This window comes from Bombus pyrosoma, linkage group LG13, assembly GCF_014825855.1.
Source record: "Bombus pyrosoma isolate SC7728 linkage group LG13, ASM1482585v1, whole genome shotgun sequence".
NCBI classification, from domain to species: domain Eukaryota; kingdom Metazoa; phylum Arthropoda; class Insecta; order Hymenoptera; family Apidae; genus Bombus; species Bombus pyrosoma.
The window spans coordinates 4492571-4515165 of record NC_057782.1 but is presented as its reverse complement, the minus strand read 5'-3'; the positions used below and the strand labels follow the sequence as shown (position 1 = coordinate 4515165).

At 43.8% G+C, this 22595-nt stretch overlaps 1 protein-coding gene across 17 annotated transcripts in view; it reads right to left on the bottom strand.

Annotated features, from left to right (window-relative positions):
- Window positions 1-22595, bottom strand: part of LOC122574033 (protein abrupt) — a 77704-nt gene that overhangs the window by 13569 nt on the left and 41540 nt on the right. For 13 of the 17 annotated variants that reach the window (XM_043741099.1, XM_043741097.1, XM_043741107.1 and 10 more), the window contains 4 exons: window positions 18935-19171; window positions 18639-18845; window positions 18195-18360; window positions 17736-17789 (listed from right to left, as the gene is read on the bottom strand). In XM_043741099.1, coding sequence (XP_043597034.1) covers window positions 17736-17789; window positions 18195-18360; window positions 18639-18845; window positions 18935-19171 — 664 coding nt within the window. Of the gene's footprint in view, window positions 1-222; window positions 2538-2580; window positions 4146-15873; window positions 16829-17735; window positions 17790-18194; window positions 18361-18638; window positions 18846-18934; window positions 19172-22595 lie in introns of those variants that run through there. The other 4 variants (XR_006318877.1, XR_006318876.1, XM_043741105.1 and 1 more) reach the window with 4 other exon arrangements.

Here is a 22595-nt window from a genome sequence, read left to right as displayed (position 1 = left end):
TTTCTTTTTTTTTTTTTTGCCGAGAAACTTGCAGCTAAGGGTAGCGCAAGCCCCAGACAATTAAACCGCATGGAAAGAAATAAAAAATAAACGTTAGATAGAAAACGAAAGACAGAGAGAACTTAAGGGGAAAAAACGTTGTTCCGTTGTAGAACTCATAGTATAGTCTTGGCTTGGTAAACTGAACAAATGTGGATCCATTGATTGACGAGCCACGTCAGCTTCTTTGAATACCTTTTATTGTACAAAGCATTACTTAAATAGTATATACTTCATTTCGTGTGTCTTATGTATAATCTTACGTACGCTAGTATCTGCTAAAATAGTGCGTATGATGCTCTATACATTGTTCGTGGCACGAGCTGTCGCTTGTGAAAGGGATTTCCATCGAGCAACTTGTGGAATCAAAAATCAAAAGTTATAGGATATCGAGTTTACCGGAAAATAAAAAGATCGAACGTAACGAATTTTCGAGACTAGCCACCATCGTCGTATCTACGAAGAATAGAGATCGTTTCTTTCTCACTTGCGCAACCAACAACTCGTGCACGCGAATATATAATATATTTATATTTATATATATTTTCCTCGTAATTTTATTCGCAGCGTATCCTCTAGTAACTATCGTACATCGGTGTGTCGAAAAAACTTAACCTGATCGGGGGATATTCTTTACCTAGGGAATACTGACGAAAAAACACAAGACTGTAGAAAAATAAGGCTAGGCGCTGTTCTTGAATCGACTGTTCATCGTGTGCTGGTCGATCGTTTCTCCAACGTTCGCTGACGCGTTATATCGTCTGTCATTTCAATATATATTCGTATATTTTATGTTTCTCTACGCGTGTGTGTGTACGTGTAAATATACGTATTAATATTCGTATTGCGGCGCGTTTCATCGAATAACGATTACGGAAGCATCGCACAAGTAGTCCCGATACGCGTTCAAACATTCTTTCTTCCACGCGCCGTTCTTTCCTTTTCCAATATTTTATCGTTCCGTTCTTCTACTGTTATAAACTCGACTATGTTTCGCCCGTAGACTAAAAAGTTTTCCCGACTCGAGTTTCACGCTTTTCCTTAAAAACTACGCTCGTTAACGTAAGGCTGGCTTACTCAGCTTTAGAGGAACATTGTTTTCTCTTGTTTAAGATACGTTAACCTAATCATTAACTATATTATCGTCAACATTGTAGTCTTACAAACAACGTCGACCTTATTAATACACGATCTCTATTGATGTGACTACAGTTTTTTCCTTTTTATCTTTTTTTCTTTTTTTCTTTAATCAGGCTCTACTAGAAATACTGTTTCGTACATTTTTTTTCTTTTTATACAAAATCAACTCTTTCTCTCTCTCTCTCTCTTCTATATATATATAGATTTAATCTTTATATATATATATCTCTCTATATTTATATTTATATATTTATATATAATATATTCCTTCTCTTTTCATCTCTTTTTATATATATATATATAATAATAATAATCTCCCGAATATATTTACAAAGTGTGCGCTTCTCAGTGGGCATTAATTGTCAGGAAGAGAGGTGGGTGGTTGTGCGACGTCTCGAGAATAAAGCACTAAAAAGGGATAATGTCATCCTAGACGTAACTCGCCTCGAAATCGTTCTCAACCCTCCTCTCCTCCTCCGCTGCTACCATACCGTACCGATGGTATACTTACATTCAACCAGCTCGTAAAATCGCGTATACAACCCCTTCGAACGATTATAGACTCTGGCACGCGAGACCTTTTCGTAGAAACGCACCCTCCACTGTGTCCAAGAAACAAATACCGAGACACATGTGCTCGGATCGATGAAACGACGCGACAAAGGGAATAAAAAAGTCGCGTTCAAATTCGAATTCGCATACCGAACAAGGTACTTCTAGAAACAAACGAAGAATAGACAGCAATATTTAACCGAGAAGAAGAAAGGAAACATTTAAAAAATACGAAATTGGATATGCGCGACAAGAAAAATAAAATGACTACGAGATTTTAATGTAACCCAGACAGATAGCCAGCGATCGTTCGTTGCCTCTTTATCAGACGTAAGTCCATCTAAGCGTCTTTATCTGATCCCATTGCACCGGATGCTTCAAACGCATGTGGTTCCTCACGCTGTTAGGGTGAGAGAATGTTTTCGCGCAAGAGGCAACGGGACATGTGGGCGAGTCTCGCGGATAATGATGCTCCAAGTGAGCCCTCATCGTACTGATATCCTGCAACGTCCTACAACAAAGGGGACACCTGTAACCGTGCTGTTGATGATGATCGCGTATCATCTTTTGCTGTCTGTAGTCCGCCGGGCTCCGTTGATACTTGGTCGTAGTGGTGCTCGTGGTGGATGCGGTGGTGGTCGACTGGTCTTGCTGCTGTTGCTGCTGGTCGTCTTCCTGTAGCGCCTGATGATGATGGTGAGGAGGAGGAACGGATAGTGGATGATGATGACGATGCCGATGATGTTGCTGGTGATGGCTGTGGTGGTGGTGGTAAGCCGCGCCCTCTGCCTCATCGAGCCCGTGATCTGCAACCACCACCACACCAACGTTACCACCAGCCACCACCATCATAAACTCAAACCCAAGCCCCTCCCTAATAAAAACAGAGAGTACCAAAGCGCGCGAATATGTGTTCAAACCGCCTTCCAACCCCCCGGATTTCCCCTGTAAATCCTTACCCACCCGTATCCCCCCATTGATTCATGCGGAATATCTAGAGAGGTTACGTCTCCCGCAAATAGTTACCGGTTACTGGTATATCTGGCGGATCGCTAATTGCTCTCTCTCTCTCTCTCTCTCTGCTCGATATCGCGCGCAATTGGCAGACAGAGGACTGCACGGAATTCGCGCAATCACCGCGTAAATCGAATACTGACGGTAGAGACGCTTGAACGTGTCCCGGCAGAATCTCACGTGCCAGATTATTACGGAAACCGTTCGATTCTCTCTGTGAATATACGCGCGCGTATGCGTGGGGTGGCTGAACACGCTTCCCCGGGTATTATAGTTCGTCGACTCCAAAACCAGATCCACGCGGATTTTGGCTCGAAGGTGGCGGAGGTGTGTAAGCGTTCTTTATTACGTGTTAACTTAGAAAATACCCCTTTTACTTTACGTAACAGATCGAGCATATTATACTCGATAGATTTTTCATGTTTGCCACGTCTATTTTCGAACCTGCCGGAAATCTTATTACGAACCTTTCGTTCGTACCGTGTCTATTATACTGCCTTTTCTACGTATGATATCCGTGATCGTGGAACGTTAAGCGTACCTCGTTACACTGTAAAACGATAAAGTTCCTTGTCTATCGCAAGGATTCTTGATCACTTCGTCTGCCATCTGCTTAAAGTCTGTAGAAAATAGGAATCTGAATGTGACCTCGCTGATACAGGCGACCACACCTCGAACGTCATGCTTTAACCGTTTTAACCTCCCTCGTTCTATGTATAAATACGAATCAGGACGTAACCTGATTTTCTCGAATATCTTCTCTTTTGTAAAAATAACGCGACGATAAACCGACCGAAATCGAACCGAAACCGGATAATATCTATCATAGATACAATGACGGCGACCATTTCGAATTCTAAAATAATCCGATCGAAAATCTCGATTCGTTTCTGTACCAATTACGGTCATCCTGTATCGACGAATGACATGCAAGAACAACCCCCGACTTCATCTGGTCGCGGATCGTTTTTTGTGGATGCTGTTCGACGAGAACGGGACGGCAGACGATGAGGACCGCACTCATGGCAATGAGGAGGACGAAGAGGGTGACTGATGCTGCTGTTGATTAGGATTGTTCAAACTGGGCCGTTGATGTATTCCGTGCGCCTGAAGCTGATGATTGATCAGGTAATGCTTGGTCTTGCACCGTTTCCCGCACACGTTGCACTGCGGCCACGTCTCCGGCGGCGGCCAATTCGAGTGGACATTTTTCACGTGTTGCCGAAGGTTGCTCGGCGACGAGTAGCTTCTGCCGCAGTAACGACAGAGAGGCCTACTAGCATCGTCGTGGCGCAGTGCCGTGTAGAGTCTCGCGAAATTCTCCACGGCTTGCGTAGTTTCGCTGGCGGCCGCAGCCACCGCCGCCATCGCGGCTTCCTCCCTCTTCGGCATCACCGATCCTACAACCAGGACGTGCCCGTCAGTTGATTCTCTTTCATTTCTTTCTTTCTCACTCTCTCCCTTTTACATTCAGGATTTATTTCTCTCTGTCGTTCCGTTCGTTCTTTTTCTCACAAGCGTCCGTTCTTCTCTTCTCTTTTGCTCTTCTCAACACACACAATCATACAGCAGTTACTCCTTCTCATATACGTGCACACACATTAAGCCTCTCTTCTCACCGACATACGCCCACACACTAGTCACACACGTGTGACCAGTCTCTCACACGTGTTCCTTTCCTCTTTCTTACTCTCTCTCTCTCTCTCTCTCTCTCTCTCTCTCTCTCTCTCTCTCTCTCTCTCTCTCTCTCTTCCTCTCGTGTCTTCAACGTTTTCTCACTTTCTCTCTCGATCGTGTTCCGCACCCTCGAGCCACACGATATCGTACCCGATCGATCTTTCCTCTCTCTCTCTTCCTCTGCCACGTGCACACAGGCTGCACTTCATGCACACGCACTCTCATACCTGAACACACACGCACGCAGGCTACTCTCGTACTCTCAGGGCATGCCCGGTTGTAGGATGTTTGGTGTGTTGTTGTAGTTGTTGTTGATGTTGATGATGTTGTAGCTGTCAACGTTGATCTCGTTTAACAAATTAACTCTACGTCGATTCGTGGCGAAACGAGCGCATAGATCACGGAACTGGTGCGTAATTCGGGCTACCTGCGCACGCTTCCTTCGATCCATCCCTTGAGACCTTAAACTGTGTTTCAGAGCCTGTTAATCGAAACTGAAGCCGTCTTGTCGGATCGTTCCGTTTTCCTCTCGACTATTCTCTAATCGTAAGACGTTCTTTTTCAATCGGGTCCAGCGACAGCCGCGGGAGACGGTCACCGGAAGTGCTCTTCTGCTCGCGCCTCGTCAACAGAATCGTAGGTGACAGAAGATGGAAGAGAAACGTATATGATCCTCCACAACGTCGCCACCTTCGTCCTCGTGCATTCCAAGCTCTCGATGCCAGAGAGTAAGAGAGTAAGAGAGTAAGAGAGAGAGAGAGAGAGAGAGAGAGAAGTAGCGGAGGGGGAAAGGGGAATAAAAAAAGGAGAGACCAGAATATAAAGACAAAGAAAAAAAGAAACAAAAATAGAGAAGAACTCGGACAAAAGGGAGTTTCAGATGTAAGAGTAAGATAAGCGAAGACGAAAGACAGGGTGGAGTCGTTAGAGAAGGAAGGAGGAGTACGAAGAAAGGAGGAGACAGTCAGAAAGAGAGAGAGTGTGCGAACTACGTAAGAACCCTCGTATTGATCCACCCTCTACGCCTCGTTACGACTATCTTTCCTACGAATCTCTAAGCAAAAGGCCTCTCCCACTTTCGTGCACGTCTCATTACGTAAAAGGGCAAGAATGTGCAGGCGCGACGTGACAGGTATCCGCCTTCGAAATTGTCTTTCATAAGTATTGTGCCACCCTCCGATTCATTCCGCCACTTTGTTTAGAGAACCATAGAGGACGATCCCCAGCCTCCACTATTCGAAAACGTTATTAACTTTACGGCTGATGAAATCGCGTTTAATTTACGATTGTGTACTAACGTCGATCGTCTATTACAAGTCGAATCAGCGAGAATAAGGATTAATCTTGGCCTCGTGAAATATGACCGGGATAAGAAGCTTCGCACGATGGAAAAAGCGATCCGCGGTCACCGCACAGAGAGAGTTTTGCGCGCAGCTTGTGATTTACAGCGCTGGGACGAGCCGATTTATTAGAATTACGTGAACGGTACATACACCCGGAAAACCATATTCAACGATGATTTACGTATCGGCTCTGCCGCGTTCTGCTCGGAATTAAGGTCACGCTGCACGTTCCAGCCTCGAATCGGTTTTGAAATACCGGTTGTTATCTATGATGAAAGTAAACGCGCTAACGAGTGGTAAAAATGACACCTGCGCTATAATCGCGTAGAAGGTTTTTTCAACCATCCAATTCCTTCGTTTTCTATCTTTTTCATTTGAATCGGGGACTTTATTGCGGATGGCACGAATTTATTACCATTAGATACAGTGTGTCTGGTAACTGATAGTGAAACCGAGTAAGGTGTAATTTTTCATGAAGAAATACCCCGAATACGCAGGAAAAAAGTTGTTGCGTATAAAACTCCTTTCGAGAAAAAATGAAAATCTGCCTGAAAATTCGAAAATTCGATAGACTAACTGTAAGTTTCGACTCGAGTATTTATATTTTTGACGTATTTTTCATGAGGATTCGTCCCTTGCCCGATTGTGTCACCAGTTACCAGATACTCTGTATACAAAGTACAGTTAGCGCAACATGTTCAAGAATTTGCTTACAAGAATTTCGTTTTACTGTACAGAATAAATGTAGAAAGGCCACGTGGAGCCGTAAAAGTAACCGTGGAAGTAAAGAACCGAGCAAAATTCGAATAATTATGAGGAAACTTTTTCTACGCGAGATAGAATCACGTAAGACAGTCGGCTGAGTAATTGTACCAGCGAGTTCGATCGATTAGGGTGGGAAATGTACGTGCGCGCTTGATTACAACGGACCTTCGAGCCGATCGGTCGGAAGAGAGTGATAGAACGTCGGGAATGACGGGGAATGGGGAGGAACGCTGAACCGGAAGAGAAAGCACGAGGGTAGAAATGGAATGGTGGCCCTGTGACAGAAGGACCACAGAAGCGCTATGAAATATAGACAGACGATGAGAACTACGGGATGTATCTATAGTAGCGACTATTTAAAAATGCAGAAAATGTTTATTCATCGATATCGTAAAAATATTTCAAAAATTGAAACATTTTACTCTCGCCTAAGAGCTATAGATCCGGATGGATTACATCAAGAAACCAAAGAATTCCAAAGAAAAAAAGATGGAAGAAAGCAACAGGAGAAATGAAAGTAGAACGAACAAGAACAACGTTGTACTTCGAAAAAAAGAGCCAGATGTAAATTGAGAAAACTGAGAAACAACGAAGAGGTTAGAAGTCCAACACGAAGAAAGAGAAAAAAAAAGGAACGAAAGCAATGAAAGGAAGAAACTAATAAGCGACAGACGAGAAAGGAAGGAACGGTGTTGACGAGGAAGGAGCTTCAGTAGCGAGGCTGGGATGATTGCGCCATTCCATTAGCGGCGTCGCTCCGACGAATTGCGCTGCATTAACGAGGAGCCGCTTCTCAAGAAGCAGTCAGCACGCTGATTGGCCGAAGGGAAGTCGAAGATCGATGTCTTCGGCTTTCCGGTAAAGTTCTTCGCTGTCTGTCTCCTCTTACGCAACGAAATGTCTTGGAAACGTCGATCCCGCGAACGACCGCGTGGGTATCGTCATGAAACCGTCGGATAATTCTCTATACCAACGAATACATCGAGACTAGTCGGCTCTCTAACGCGGGCAAAACTTTACATCCTTTCAATCATGTCGGCCATTGACTCTCCCTGGGGGACTAATCAGGGGAAAATCACTGTAGCCTTCCTTTCGCGGAGGATCCTTTTCATTGGTTCTCGGTCAATCAAACTCCCAACCGGCTATAAATTTCTCTAATTATTTGTATTCTCCCTTCGCACGAAAATTTTGTATCTCGACGAAAGATCTTTTTTATGAAAATTCTAGAAGGATAATCTTCCTTGATCGATCGAACTTTCAACTGGCTATAAAATTTTCTAACAATCTCTATAGAAAAATCGTATTTTTTGAAGGAAGAATTCTTTTATGGAAAGTTCACGAAGACGATCTTGTTCTTAACTGCAAGGATGCAAAGATTATTACCAATATTCCTTCTATCGAATAAAAGATTCTTTCGATATTAAAATTCCTTCTGTCTTCTTTCTCCTTTTATCGCGTTGTAAATTCAAGTAAGATCGACGCGAAAGTTCGAGCAAAGCTTCAGCTTTTCAATAGGCCCAGTTTAGCGTTTCCTCGGGAAGTCGAGCAATTTCGAAGCGATCAATAACCTCGCTCTTTATCCGTCCCGCGTGCCGCGCGTCGAGTTCCTTCGAACGGTTATTCCCGTCGGAAGGTACACCTGGTTTCCGGTAGCGAAGTTTCTTTAACGATCGGTTACATCGAACGCGGCTCGGCACGGCTTAGGTTTATGACAGGCTGATGTATGGGGGCTCGGTGAACGGACAGAGAGGTGGGGAGGGACGTGGCGCGAGAGAACCGGGAGAGAAAAGTTTAATTTAGGTGGCCCACGTTGTTGCCTACGAACTCGTGGCCCTCGTGCGCATCCACTTCCACCGCGACGCCCCTCGTCAGAGCCAAGTTTTTACGAGCTCTCTCGTGAAGCTCCACGAAGAGCAAGAGAGAGAAGAAAAAAAGGAGGTGGGAAAAAGATCGGCGAGAAAAAGCGAAGAGCGTCGCGGTGTTCGGGCGAATAACTTTTGTCCTTTCGCTCGTCGACTCGTTTTCGCGCGTTCTTTGTTACATCTACACCGGTAATTCCTCCCTTTCGTCGTTCTCTTAATTAACCCTGGTGTCGCGAGGATATACGAAATTCCAAAGCGACACGTTTGTCGAGAGACGTGTAATCCCCTGGGAGACCGGAAGAACCTGCCAATCACGAAACCCAATACCCAGTATCGGTGTCTCCCTTTCCTTCTTTCTTTTTCCTTAAATTGAAAAATCGTGTATGCCTCGGGGCGTATCGCGTGTGTGACGCGTGACAAGACCCGCGTGTCAAGCACCGTTCCTCTTTCTAAGGCACGCTACTATAGAGGGAAAACTATATAAGGGGTTGAATCCGCGGGGATGGTTGGAAGAGTAGTTCGAACGACTTTGGACAGTGAAACGGCGTGAGAGACGGGTGTTTGGACGATCGTGGGGATCCCGAGGAAGCTAAGGGTGGTTGGTTGGCGGTGGCGGCAGCGGCGTCAGTGACGGCGTCAGCGGGGGTGGCGGTGGTTCAGTGTGGCAAGGGTGGGCGCCGGGGGCAAGTGAGGGCAGATCAATGCGGACATGTGCGGGAAATTGCACAGGGATCGATCCCGGGACCCTCGGGGGAAGCACGGCCTCTCACTCTCTCTCTCCTCTTCCTCTCTCTCTTTGCTCTGTCTCTCACTTCAGCCCCTCCTCCCCCATCTCGCTCTGCTGCTGCCCTCGTAACCGTCTCTCGCCTTCTCACAACTCGTCCCTCTCTTCCTCGTTCATGAAAACGTCCGATGGCTTTTGCGCGTCGCTCAACCGACTTCGCCTGGAACGCTTCTCTGTTCCCGTTTCTTCCCTTATTTTTAGAGGACATTTGTTGCGTCGTCTCTGCGGATAGGGGCCGGCTAATTCGAACGTATTTACCGACGAGAAGAGATACGAGCTTTCTTTCTCGGAAGTAGCTCGTGCGTCCTTTAATCGAAAGGGATGAGCCGCGTCACACGATGATAACGAGCGGCGTGTAATTAAGTTTCTTAAGATTAATTGTACGATCGACGTGCGTCGTAAATCACGGGGAAATAAATGGAATTTCACTGACTGTTTAACATCGGTGAAAAATCTGGAAACGACTAACCGTTCGAAATCGTATAGAATCTATTCGAGAAACCCTCCCAGCGGGGGATCCAAGGAAAACGGATATCTCAAGTCGACAAAAGCCTGACACGTTAGATAGCGTTATAGGGAAGCAACGAAGAATGAGACAGAACACGGCCCTGGGGTGTTACCTTCGGTGAAATTGATGAGAAGTTGCTGTAGAGAAAAGTGGAAGGTCCTTGGATTCCCTGGAATCTACGCAGCGTCGAAAATTCGTGACAATGGCCAGGACGAACCTAACCTAACGGGATCTTCATGAAAAATGCAATCTAGGACAAGGTGGAAGAAGAAAAAAACGAGCTCAAATGAGAAATAGAACATTAGCGGCATAGAACAAAAAGGGTCGTTCGACATAAATATCTCTGACAGAATAAAATATCTATTCTCTCTCCCTTGCTATCCTCGATCTCCTCCCTTCCTTTCTTTCCTCGCCGTTTTAATTTCAACCTCTATTTTAATTTCAAATACGTCTGTCCGCGAGACTGTTTTAAAATTGAAGCGGCGCGCGAGCTTTTAATAAAAGCACTATACGCGCGTCCAGGTCGCCTTTAATTCAGAAACTACACCGGGAACGAACATTTAGCGCGGCAATAACGAAACTCTATAATCTCTCGCGTCCTCTCTAATCCCTCCTGGCGAACGTGAGAACCGAAAATAACGCTCGCAGTCTGGACTCGAAACTCGGATAGGAAAGGCTAAAAGCTTTCTAGCAGACAGCGGCGTGTTGGAGAGAGGGAAAAAAACGAAGAGATGTGGGGAAAGAGGGAGGAAAAGTAGAGAGAAGAGGATGAGGAGACGGAGACGGGTAAGGTGAAACAGACCTCGAAGCAACTTGTCCATTTCCTGATACCGGCCACTCGTTGGAATTCAATCAAACTTGCAAAGCTTTCCAAGGACCAAAGAACTCTCCCTCTCCCTCTCTCTCTCTCTTCTTCTTCTTCTTCATCTTCTTCTTCTTCGGGTAGCTCGAGCTTACGGCTAAAGTAAACAACGAGTCCCCGATAGATAGAGGACCACAGACCTCGAGACGATAACAACGACGAGGAGAAGGAGAACGAGAAAGGAACGTTTCTTCCATCGTACTTGTTTGTACTTCTTCGAGAAAACTGAGAAGTAAGAGAAGGATAAGAGAGTTTACAGTGGAGAGAAAATCACTGGGTGAAGAAGGAAGTTGAAGCGAGGAAGAAGATGGAGTGTGGCGTGGAAAATCAATGTGGTCAGAGAGAAGATAGGGGTGGATGTAGCGAGAGAAAGAGACGGATGGTAGCTGAAGACGAAGGGGGTTCCTTTATGTCGGGTCACGTCTTTAATATACCTCGCGTGGGCGGCGGTGGCTGCGGCAGCTTAATCAATCTTCCTGCTAAAGTGTGCTGCACCACCACCCCATCCGTCGTTGCTGCAACCGTGAAATCCAATCTCATTCTATCGTTCCTCTACGTTCGACGCGGAACAATCGATACGCTCTAGGCGGAATAAGCCTGGTGTACACGATGCCTGCACATAGAGAAAGAGAGAGAGAGAGAGAGAGAGAGAGAAAGACCTATGCATTCTATGTTGGTCAGAAATTAGAAAATTTATATAACATGAACTCTGATATACGTATCCAAGTGCATGAAGAGAAGGACCACCGTTATCAATTAGAGAGAAATTTAATTAAGATGCTCGCTCCGTTAATAAAAAGGGTGGGATTTAGTTTCTTTAATTAATTCCACCGTATCGTGTCCTCTTTCTTCGTGAGTTACGAAATCTCTACGGGAGCCGAACAAGTTTCCCCTACCTCTTTTGTATATTCGGTTTCGAAAGGGAAGAATCGATAAGATGGGACTAAGAGCGATACCTGGATCGTGCACGAGTAGAATAACAAAAGGGACAAGGCGCCATGTGACACGCACGCTCCAACCGCGCGCACTCTCCGTTCGTCATTTTTCTTGATGGCGCGCCAAACTTTCGTAATTTCGAGTGGCAACGTCTGCGACGCATAACTCGTGGAAAACTTAGAGCTAGACGAATATCACTGTCAAGGCGTTCGTGACTCTTTACTCCAGTTTCGTTGCTATTCTTTACGTTAATGGAGCCTGCTGTCAATTCTGTTGATGACTCTTCACGACGAAAACACGCGTGGAAATTAGTCAATCCGGAATAACTGACGCAATACCATCGCTGAGTAACTAAATATAGTTACGATAAATTTAGCTAAAATAATATTACCAAGTTGAAACTCGTGTATGTTCAACTTCTTTTCTTTATTTTCGAGACAATATAGCAGGACTCAGAGATACTTCTAACCTAAATAACTCTACCTTATCCTATCCTTTAATTTCATCGCGTTTCTACCGTTGTCCGTCTTTGTTAACGAAATTAGAGAGAGAAAAGATAGGAATAGACAGTTTTACGCAGCGATCTAACGATTTTGCGTCCGGACAGCAGACTAATGCGATAGATTCCAAAAGGGAATTGCAATTGTCATTTGTCCAGACGACGCAATATAGGATGAACCGCCCTTCGGTTGGTCGATCATCCCCTTTCCTCGCGCACGTTCCGCCAACACGTGGATGCCACGAAGGGTAAAAGCGAGGAAAAAGGGGATTCCAGAACATTAAGGAGACAAGAAACGAGAAGAACCAGCAGGATGAAATCGGGATAAGGTGAACCTTGGTAAGAGGGAGTAAAAAAAAAAAAAAAGAAGAGTAGCAGAGACCAAAAAATACGCAACCACGAGGTAAAAGGAGAAGCGAATCCAACGAGCAAACATTTGAACTCGACGGTCTACGTTCCGCTTATCGCACGAAATCCCATTTTTATTCTTCTACCGATCTTACCCTGCCCTCTATGAGTGGCCATCTTTTTTCTACCAGCCCCAAAGCCTCTGTGTATCTGATCGTCGACGGCAAAGTGGGCCACAATATCCTTATATCCCATCTCATTTCCTGTTCTTCCTCTCTTCTTTGTCTCTCCGCTCTGCCCTTCTCCCCAACCACTTTCCAAGGCAGATTACACTTTCCTAGGGAACGCAATCGATCATACGTTCGCGTGTTATTTGCTCGACTTCTTTTCCACGAAACTTTTAATGCCACCCTTAGTTCTCGGCCAACAGAAGAATCAGTATTCTGCGTCGAGCGAGCAAGGGAGAAGTAAGATGCGAGACACAGGCGTGTGGAATTAAAGACGGGAAAACTTATTCTTTTTCGTGGTCCTCCTCAACTACGTGACACGCGTGACACAATCGATCTTTCGTTCATTCTTTACGATAATCACGCGATAACTTTCATACTTTCCCTGCAGTTTCTCTCATAGTTGTCCTTCCCAATGTCCACCCCATGTATGTCGAAAGATATTACGTACACGACGACGAGAAACGTCGGTTAGACGGTAGAAGAGACATACCGCTTTTATCAGACAAACTTATCAAGTTGATAAGAATCTAGCGAAGTTCGAAACGGACGGTTAGGTTATCCGGATCGAATCCGGGTGATAGATGACTGTAATCTGTGAAGCGACGAATGGAGAGCCGATTTCACCAGCTTACGTGGAGATTTCCCGTGTAATGGCAAGAAAATTGGAGAAAAAGCGGAAAAAATCTTTTCGAGCGTTTCGAGTGGCGATTGAGGATTGAAAAAGTATTATTTATTTAACAGTAAAATCACCAAACTAATTCTACAGATCTGTGGATTTATAACGATGCACTTTCAGGTATTTCAATGAATTTTTGGATAATGAATATGAATAAAGCTTTGCTTCCAAGCTTCTATTTTCATTTCTATGCTATCAATGTTATACTTCGATCTTCGGTGATTCTAGCATTAAGGAACTTGTGAACAATGTAAAAAAACTTCTGTTCGGTGGAATTGCCATGTTCACCGGAATGTCTAGGAATTCAAATTTGTCAAATCTACAAATTGTTTGACTCTAAATATTTCAAAAAGCAGCGACAGATGCAAAAATTCAAAAAAAAGTCTTTAAAACTCTTCCTGAATCCACTTGTTTGAAATCCAAAATATACCTGACCTAGGACAATCGTTGAACTTAGAATGATGATGATACCCGAAACTAATTGTACGTAAGAATAAAAAGAAAAAAACGAAGAAACAAGCAAAAATGGAAGAACGATATATGCTAGCGAGCCATCATCTTTAACGACAGCAGGAAGTAGAACCATTTCCTCGTGGTGTCGGTTGAAACCAAAGCGGCGAATGCTTTTAGATGCTCACTGGCTCTCAAAGGTGACGTAGTTTCACTCCAAGAAATAAGAACAAGACGATCTAACCGACCGCTTGAATGGCAGGGATTGCGGGTTGAAGGTAAAAACGGAGAAGGCGCAGGCAAAAACGAAGGGTGGAAGAAGGGTTAGAATGAACGAAGAGAGAAAGCGAGAGGGTGGCTGGAACAAATGCGAGTCTCCTCCTCCATTTACGTCGGAACTACGAGCGTCAGGGTTGGGTAGCACAGACAGGAGATGGAAGAGATTCGTGGAAATGCCGTGGAATTGGATAAGCCGGCAGGGTTTGTTTTGCCAGGGGTTCGCAATAGGGGTGATAGGCTGATCGTGTGCTAGCATCGCGTGGCCCACGCTCACTAGGGCCTTGTATCGCGTGTCCCGTGCAACTTTCTTCTCCTCACCCTCGAAAAACCCTGATCCAATGGCTCGACGCCGACAACGCACTCACACTGTTAACGATTTGATCCGTGAATGGTATAGATCGGCCTGATATCGCATATACCGTAATGCAAAGCTTTTTTCGCGTGATATTGCAGTTTAAGTTTAGAAAATACAAAATACACTCTTACATACATATCTGCTATCTGTTATCTCGAGTAGAACTGAAAGTGATCGATCGTAAAAATGCAATTTGAATAAACGAACTTGAAATTCACCGTGTCAGATCTAATTCGCGTGGAAAATGAGGAGAATTGAAGCAAACGTCTGCTAACAAGCTGGCTCAGAAACTATCGGGGAGGGGGAGGGGGGGGGGCTCATCAAACTCTGTCCGAGAGACAAGTTGAATCCTATGAAACACGTGGAGAACGAAACGAGAGATAGGGTGAGGTCGAGGGTGGAAGAGTAAGGTAAAGTTAGAGAGGAAGGAGCGGGAGGCACTAGGTGCTGTTTGTTGAATCCTCGAGATCAATACAAGCCAGTCTATCTCTTTCTGCCTCGTAATTCCGTGAGCCTAAATGTGCGCGGGCATTCGACGTGTGTACGTATGTGTGGTACCGAGCCTCGTTTCGTTCGTGCCTCTGAAAATGCACACAGGGAGAGACGTACACAAGCGGACACACATTTACATACGATTGCAGGGCGAACTGTGACGCGTCAAGATGAGGAAGCGACAGAGAGTAAATGGGACGCTGCATTTCTGGCTACCGGTTTTAGCCACGCGTGTCAATATTTTAAAAGCACCCTGTGCAGAGACATACGTTAAAAGACAAGCGAATATTGCGCCCTGAATTCGGTTCGTTTCAACGCCACGGTCGGAAATAATTCGCTCCATTTCTTCTTTTCTTTTCCTATAAAGATACACCGTCGTAATTCGGTCAATCTAATTGCCAACGACACAAGCGAAAGAATTTATCGGCGGTGAAAGAGAGAGAGAAAAAAATGTGATTCGTTAAAAAAAAAACAAATAAAAAAGGGAGAGGAAAGAAGAGGAATATTCACGATAAAATTCGGTTCTATTAGAAAGGTTATTTTCACCGGTTCAGCTATTTCTTTAGAATTCTCTATTCGCTCGGTTCCCCTTAAAGGTCGTGAATCCTCAAAAGTAGTGAATACAGTTCTATCGACGTTTTTCCCGTGAATGACTCTCTTTTCGCGAAACGAGGCTGACGCATCCTTCTTTCTTCGTCCGCTACTATTTATGCCGATAAGAATACGGGCGAGAATTTCAAGAAGTCTCTGTCGGCCAATCGCGGGCGCTTACTTATCGCTGCCTGGAAGGATTGGCTGCGCACTGCGGTACAATACGAAAATAGGTCGGCCAATCCTCGTATCAGCACCCTCTTTCGCCCTCCTTCTGCCTATCGCCACCTCCGTTCTTTTGTTCTAACTATCGGTAGAAATGAATAAAAAAAAAAAAAAAAAGAAAGAGAGAAAAGAGAAAAACTACGGATGTTCTACGCGAAGAACAAACACTTATTTCCCTATGCAGTTTTACAATAGTGTATATGTACATCTACTACGAGTATTATTGCGAGGTCATAGTTGTCTTACTCGGGAATATTCCCAGCTATTCGTCAAAGTTCCTTTGGGTCAATTATACAGATTGCCAGCATCCACTCTCATCGACCCCTCTCTTTTCAGCCCTAAACATCGTCCAAGGGAAACACGCGTGTCTCGTCAATTCTTTGATCGATCAACGATACGCAAGACACGCGTTCCGATCACTGTTTGTCCTCGTTCGACCATCTTTCTGGTGCCGCATATTGTTGCTGCGATTGCTGACCGCCAGACACTTGGCTACCCGACGATTGTTGCTGTTGTATCTGCGTCTGCATCTGATACAACGGGTAACTTTTCCGTTTCCGGATACCATGCATCGACAGAAGGTGTATCTGGAGGTATTGTTTCGTCTTGAACTGCTTGTTGCACACGTGACAGGAGACGTACTCGGTTTGAACTGTGTGCACGTTCACGATGTGTTGCTTGAGGTTCGAATTGTTCGAATAGATCTTCCCGCACTCCGGACACTTTGGTTTGCCAGATTGGCTCGTGTTGTCGGTTTGATGATGCTGTTGCTGGTGAAACCGACGATGAGTCTGTTGATGGAACAACGCCATGCTCTCTTGAATCTTCTCCTTGGTGCACGATTGAAGCATCAGATTGAGCTCGTTTTTCGCGCTGGCGGTTTGTTGCTGTTGCTGCAACGTTTGAAGATTGTTCTGCAGCTTCTGATGCATCATCGTCAGCTGCTCGGTATTCAGGCTGTTCAGGGAGTTGAGTGAGTTCAAGGCATTTAGGGCGTGTTGCTGCGACGCTTGGCTGGTGGCGTGGAGCTGATGGTGATGATGATGCTGCTGGAGCAGAGACGACAGGTCCTGACCTTTCGAGTTGTGCACTCCGCTCTGGTAAGTTCCAGACCCGGTGTGGTCGTTCCTCGCGGAGGACGTACCCGGCAACCAACCGGAACTCGAGCTTGAACCGTCTCCTCCAGAGGGCTGCCATCGCCCTGGAACCACCAGCCAATGTCAGTCCTCAGCCAACCTCGTACGATCCCTTAAACACTATTCAATTTTTTTCCGTTCTCCCACAGCCCTTCGTTTCCCGTTCCGTTCATTTATCTCTTTTTTTAACATTTTTTGTTTTACTTCCGTTTATTTTTTTTCATTCCTGTCACACTGTTTCCCGCCCCCGAATCCGTGTGTGTATGTTTTTTTTTACTTCCCTGAATATCTATGATCCAATCGTAGATTACATTCTACTTTTTTTTTTGTAAATGTATTTTTCACTCTTTTAATCTCAAGATATCACAGGTATCAATTTTATTTCGGTCAGATTTTTATCTGTTTGCTGAATGTGGTAACGTGTGTACTTTGTCCTTCTTCATTGCCATTTCCATACCTCCACCCTCTCTTTTATCCATAAACAGTTTTAACAGTCGATTGAATTCGTATCTCGCCTCGACTGACCAATTAGCTTTAGCAAGCCTCGAAGAAGGGTCGTTTTAAAGAATTCGAGATTAAAAAGAGTCGAGCTTGGCTTTGCATGGCAACCCTAACAATTCTGTTTCTAACGACCGCAGACCATTTTTTGCGGAGGAAAATCGATATTATTCCGGTAAACGAACTCGAAGAGCCGTCGGAGACGTAGCTCCACGATAACGCTGTTACTCGCCATGTTTCTGTATTATTCTTTTATCGTTATTATTATTCTTTCTTACTATATTTTTTTCTTTTTTTCAAAAAGGGTTAAGTTGGGCAAGGGGATGCAGGGTTGTGAGAGGTACGAGAGTTCCATGCATTCAACGCAACAACGAGAGACCAGAGTCTTGAGGGAATCGACGGGAGGATACTATAGTCTTGGGCTACGAAATCGTAATAAACTGTAAAATCGAATCGTTGACTCTGATCACTTACCGTAATTCGGATCCTGATTCGCCGCGTGGATCCCGGATGGCCCTGGTATCAGTCCTGTAATTATCAATTACGATCATAATCACACAATTGTCTTACACCATTCGTCAACTCTAAGCAGGAAATTAATGTCAATCGACTCGACGTCATTTCATTTCTATCTCGATTAGTTGACTGAGAGTCGTAGTTGTGTAAGTCAGTCTACTGCAAGTTTTCGTAAAATAATGTTGTGCGTTCACTACCATAAAAAATTGCTTATACTTTTTCACGTCGTTAAAACGCACAGACAGAGAATAAAATTACAACTTAACTAATTACGGAGATAGATTACGTTTAAAAATTGAAACACGTCATTGAATTTGAATTTTCAAAATCTCGACTTGCAGCGCTATTATTCTTTAGCCGCCAACTAGAAAACATTATAAAGAGCAAAAAGAGTTGAATTGATTTCGATTGAATTACCTGGTATTCCCAAGAGCGCCGTAGGAAACGAGTTACGATGGTGTTCTATAGAATCATTTAAAATGTCGCTTGGTTCCGTCTTCACGGAATTCAGGATACTGTCGTTATTCGACATCTCCTCTTCGTTTTCCGACATGGAATTTGAATCCTCGCCTGTAGACTGCGCCTGTAACCGATAATAATTCCACTTTTCTTATCCAGTCTTCATAAATCTCATTTAAAACTATTAATCTTCTGCCAGTATAATAAAGTGGCATCGCATACACGGGTGTATTATTGGATCATATACAAATACGTGAAAATTGCACTAACAAATCGAAAGGAACAAATCACGTATTTTCTAATTTGCAGACTACATATTTTCAAAAAAACTTAACTCTCAGATTTTTAAACACTGTAAAACTGTCAAAGGATTGACCCAATCAAAGTAACATTCCTTCCTACCTGTACATTATTCGTAGGTGTCGTGTGTATCGTAGGTCCTCCTTCCAGGGCTTGTCCCAGAAGGGACTCCTGAAGGTCAGTTTTCTGCTCCACGTGATTGCCCAATGGTGGACTATAGCTTCTAGGTCTCTTCTCTGGCGGAGGACTCAAAGCACCCTCGTTCAATTCTCCCCTGCCGTTATCTTGCCAGGGATTGCGTGGTGTCGCCTGTGAAAATCAAATATCCCTCAGTTATTACACTAGATAGTCGAATTAAAATAAAGTTTAATATTTCAAAGATTAAAATTCATATTTACCGGTGCACTACCGTTGTTTCCACCAGACGACGAGGGAGGTGGAATTTTCGCTGTGGCAGCACCGCTGTTCACATCGGCCAACCCCCGAACCTGAAGCATCTGCGCCGTCTTGAGGAAAGCGGCCAGCTGCTCCTGTCCCACGTGAACCTCGCCGTGGTACATGAAGCGCAGCAACGACTCCATATCGGACGAGGCAACGTCCCTCAGGATCACGATCGGATGCTGGCATGGATTCGCCTATAGAGCGTACAAATGAGGAAAAAAGAAACAAAAAAAAAAAAAAAAGAAAAAGAAAAGAAGAAAGACCGTTGAGTCGGAAGAAATCTTATATGGCTGACGAAAATGAATTCTAGATTACGCTATCGAGAGCGTTGATTATGATCGATGCTGCCCGGACGAATCTCGTTCATGTAAATCAGTTAATCCTATTTATCAGGTCGTTCAGTCCGGCCAAGTCTGGTCAATTGATTTACAACGACGATTTACAACCACGACACGTATAACGAGCAACATTTAATCCACGTCGACGATACCTTTCGTGTAGCTTTTAACGACTCGGATAGGCTATACCGTGCACATTAGCTCTCTCTTTCTCTTTCTCTGTCGTTATATGGTGCATCTTCGTCGTTTATATTCTTCTGTTTTTTAATAGCCGCAGCTAACAACCAAACTAACCTACAAATTGACCACTTGTATAAACGTGGCTATATAACAGGAACGATCATCCTCGATGGAAGATGGAAATTTATATGGACATATATAGCGCGCACTTACACGTTAGAGGCGTTCTCGCCGATCTATGTCCCAGCAATATACGGATCGGCGAGGCGACGGTGCGCCTGCCATTATCGGCATCGATATTAATTATAATTAATGACTACCAGAGCTTCCCAACGCTAACGCCACCATCGGTTATTTCGAGGCGACACGATTCGCGGCCAAAGGTGTCGTACAACGACGGATTCGCAAGAACGCGAGAGGAATGAACGAGAATGGCCGGTATGCATAAACTGGAATATCTCACCGGTTCGATTATCGAGACACGAAGCGTTTCGAATCAGTGATACGCTAAAAGCACAGGGGGGAGTCACGAGAATATTTATTATTGTCGATCGCCACTATCGATTTACCCGTTGCGAGTTATAATCGTTCCAGGTTTTGTAATATCGACCGGTGTGTTGACCGGTTGAAACTCGACGCTGTTGAATTTTCTTCTTTTTTTTTTCTCGTTCTCTTTCTCTCTTTACTTTCGAATATTTCGCCGCGTGAAAGGAGTAACCGCGACCGGCTGACAAGACTGATTTGCCCCGAAAAATTGTGCCGTATCGATTTCTGAGATATTTTTCGACTGCAGGTTTCTCGAAGTTCGAAGAAGTTTTATAGGCTGTAAGGTGATGCGGATCTAAGTTTGCGAAACTTGGAGAAATGTTAATTCTAAAACTATCTTTTATAAATACACAACGCTTCACTTTTGTGAATTTCAATGACTTTTTATTGCAACGATTTTTATTAGAATACAAATTGTACACTATAATCATCGGTAGTTATAGTGCTACTTTACTATAGTGTACTTAGCTGCTTACCATTATCATGACATTATGTCTGAAGAAGAATATTAAAATATTCTGTTCAATTTAAATTCAACGATCTACACTCCCACAATTAAGTCAAACTCAGAAGTTAAGTTAAGTTAAACTCAGAATTAAAATACAACTTTGATACAGCTACGTCATTATAATTTATGCCAAGTAGAAAATAATTAAACGTATGATAAACAGATGTCGTTATTAAAGCATAAACACAGGCCAGAAATATCTAAACACGACAGAGACTTAGTCATAATGTGACTTTCGTAAACAGAAGCTTGCCAATAAACGCACGCAGTTAGTCATTAGAGAAAATTCTATTTTAAAAGTAATTACTCCCAGAGTACTATCTAGAAACGGTCAGAAATTTCACGAAATTCGCGTCAGATAATAAAAGATACAGATATAAGAGAATTATAGAATACTCTGACAATCCACGTTCGATTGAAAAACTCTTATTATAGCTGCCTGTGCTGAATGGGATTACGATACAGCGTATCGGGCGGTATAAACATTCGCAAAAGCGAGCGTCCATTTACTCGTCACGCCGGCTATTCGTTCCAAAACCGTGAATATACACACCAACGAAGAAGGGTTTCGCGATCCTGAGGCTGCACGGTATAATTGAAATAATCGCCGTGGCTGAAAGTATCTCTCTCCGCTTCGCGGTGCAGTATAGCGCGGGCGGTACACAAAGACACGAACGGAGTCCAACATGAAATAGAAGGGGAACGAAAGAGACGAGAAGAGAAAGGGAACGAAGAGAACTCCGCTATGGTCTCCTTTATCGCATTAACCAATTTAATTAACAACTTTGAGACTCCCTCTCCCCACTAATTAGACCTAACGCGATTAAAACGGGTCAATAATTAATTGTACGGATGTTCGTGCGTCGTACATGAGCGAAACGGAGGCCATCCTTCCAAAATATATTCTGCGATCGTTGTAAAATACACATACTTTAGTTTATGTACAATGGAATTCTGATTATCCAAACTAATCATAATTAGGTGATAAACTCATACTTTTTGTGAACGCAACTAAGAATAAGATTCGTTTCTAGGAATTATTTTCTTGTTTATTTTATTAGGTATTATAACGTGTACGTACGATCGTACTCACTGAGGATAATAAATTCTACCATCGGATTATCCGAATGATTTACTAGTTTCTTATATTTGTTTTCTTCTCGTTAGATGTAAAACACAAGGTAGATTATTCATAAATTTCCCATTAATAGATTACTAATCGATGTTCCGATAAAAGAGACTCCATTGCGTGTAGCAAATTTTTTCTTTTTAAATGCTTTCTTAATGTGTTTTCGTGAGGGAAGAATGTAGGCAGATTAATTCCTATCGAAACGTAATTTCGAAATTGAATCGAAGGTAATTAGACACGTCGATGCCGTACACGTAATAATACGCGTGCGACGTGCCACCTCGAGCCGGGAATTATATTTCGCGCACGCATTCCGTCAACAACCAGGGAAAAGTACGTTTGCAAGCGCGTCGATGGATGATTAAAGGCGAGTCTTCCGCACGTTGCAACGCCATTTAGCCTTTTATTATCGCTCAAGCTTCGAGTTTCTACTCGTACCGAATGCCCACGATTACAAAACTGGTAGAAAAGAAAAGTTCAATATCGTGTTTCCTTTTTCATAGTAGTATCGGGTACCGTAAAGTGAGGGTAAAAATGAGGGCCGGATTCGATCGATAACATTCAGCGACGTTTCACCAATAGTGATCTAAAAACAGACCGGGATATGTTATTTTAATGTGCCGCTATTTCCATCGAATATCAATATTGTACGTTTTCCCAGGCATTAAAGATCCAAGTTGAAGTTCAAATAATAGAGAAAAGGATGCCACGCAGTAATTACCATCGTATTCCGATCCATTAAAGACGATATTCGACGAGTGAAACGAAGACAGTGTCGTATAAAATTCGAGATAACCGAACAATTAATTATTACGCTATCTCGCTACCATTTTATTCTCGTTAAAAACACATCAAGTTCCTCGGTAGGCCTGGGTATCGGCAGTCGCGATCTAAAAACGAAGAAACGATGTAATTGC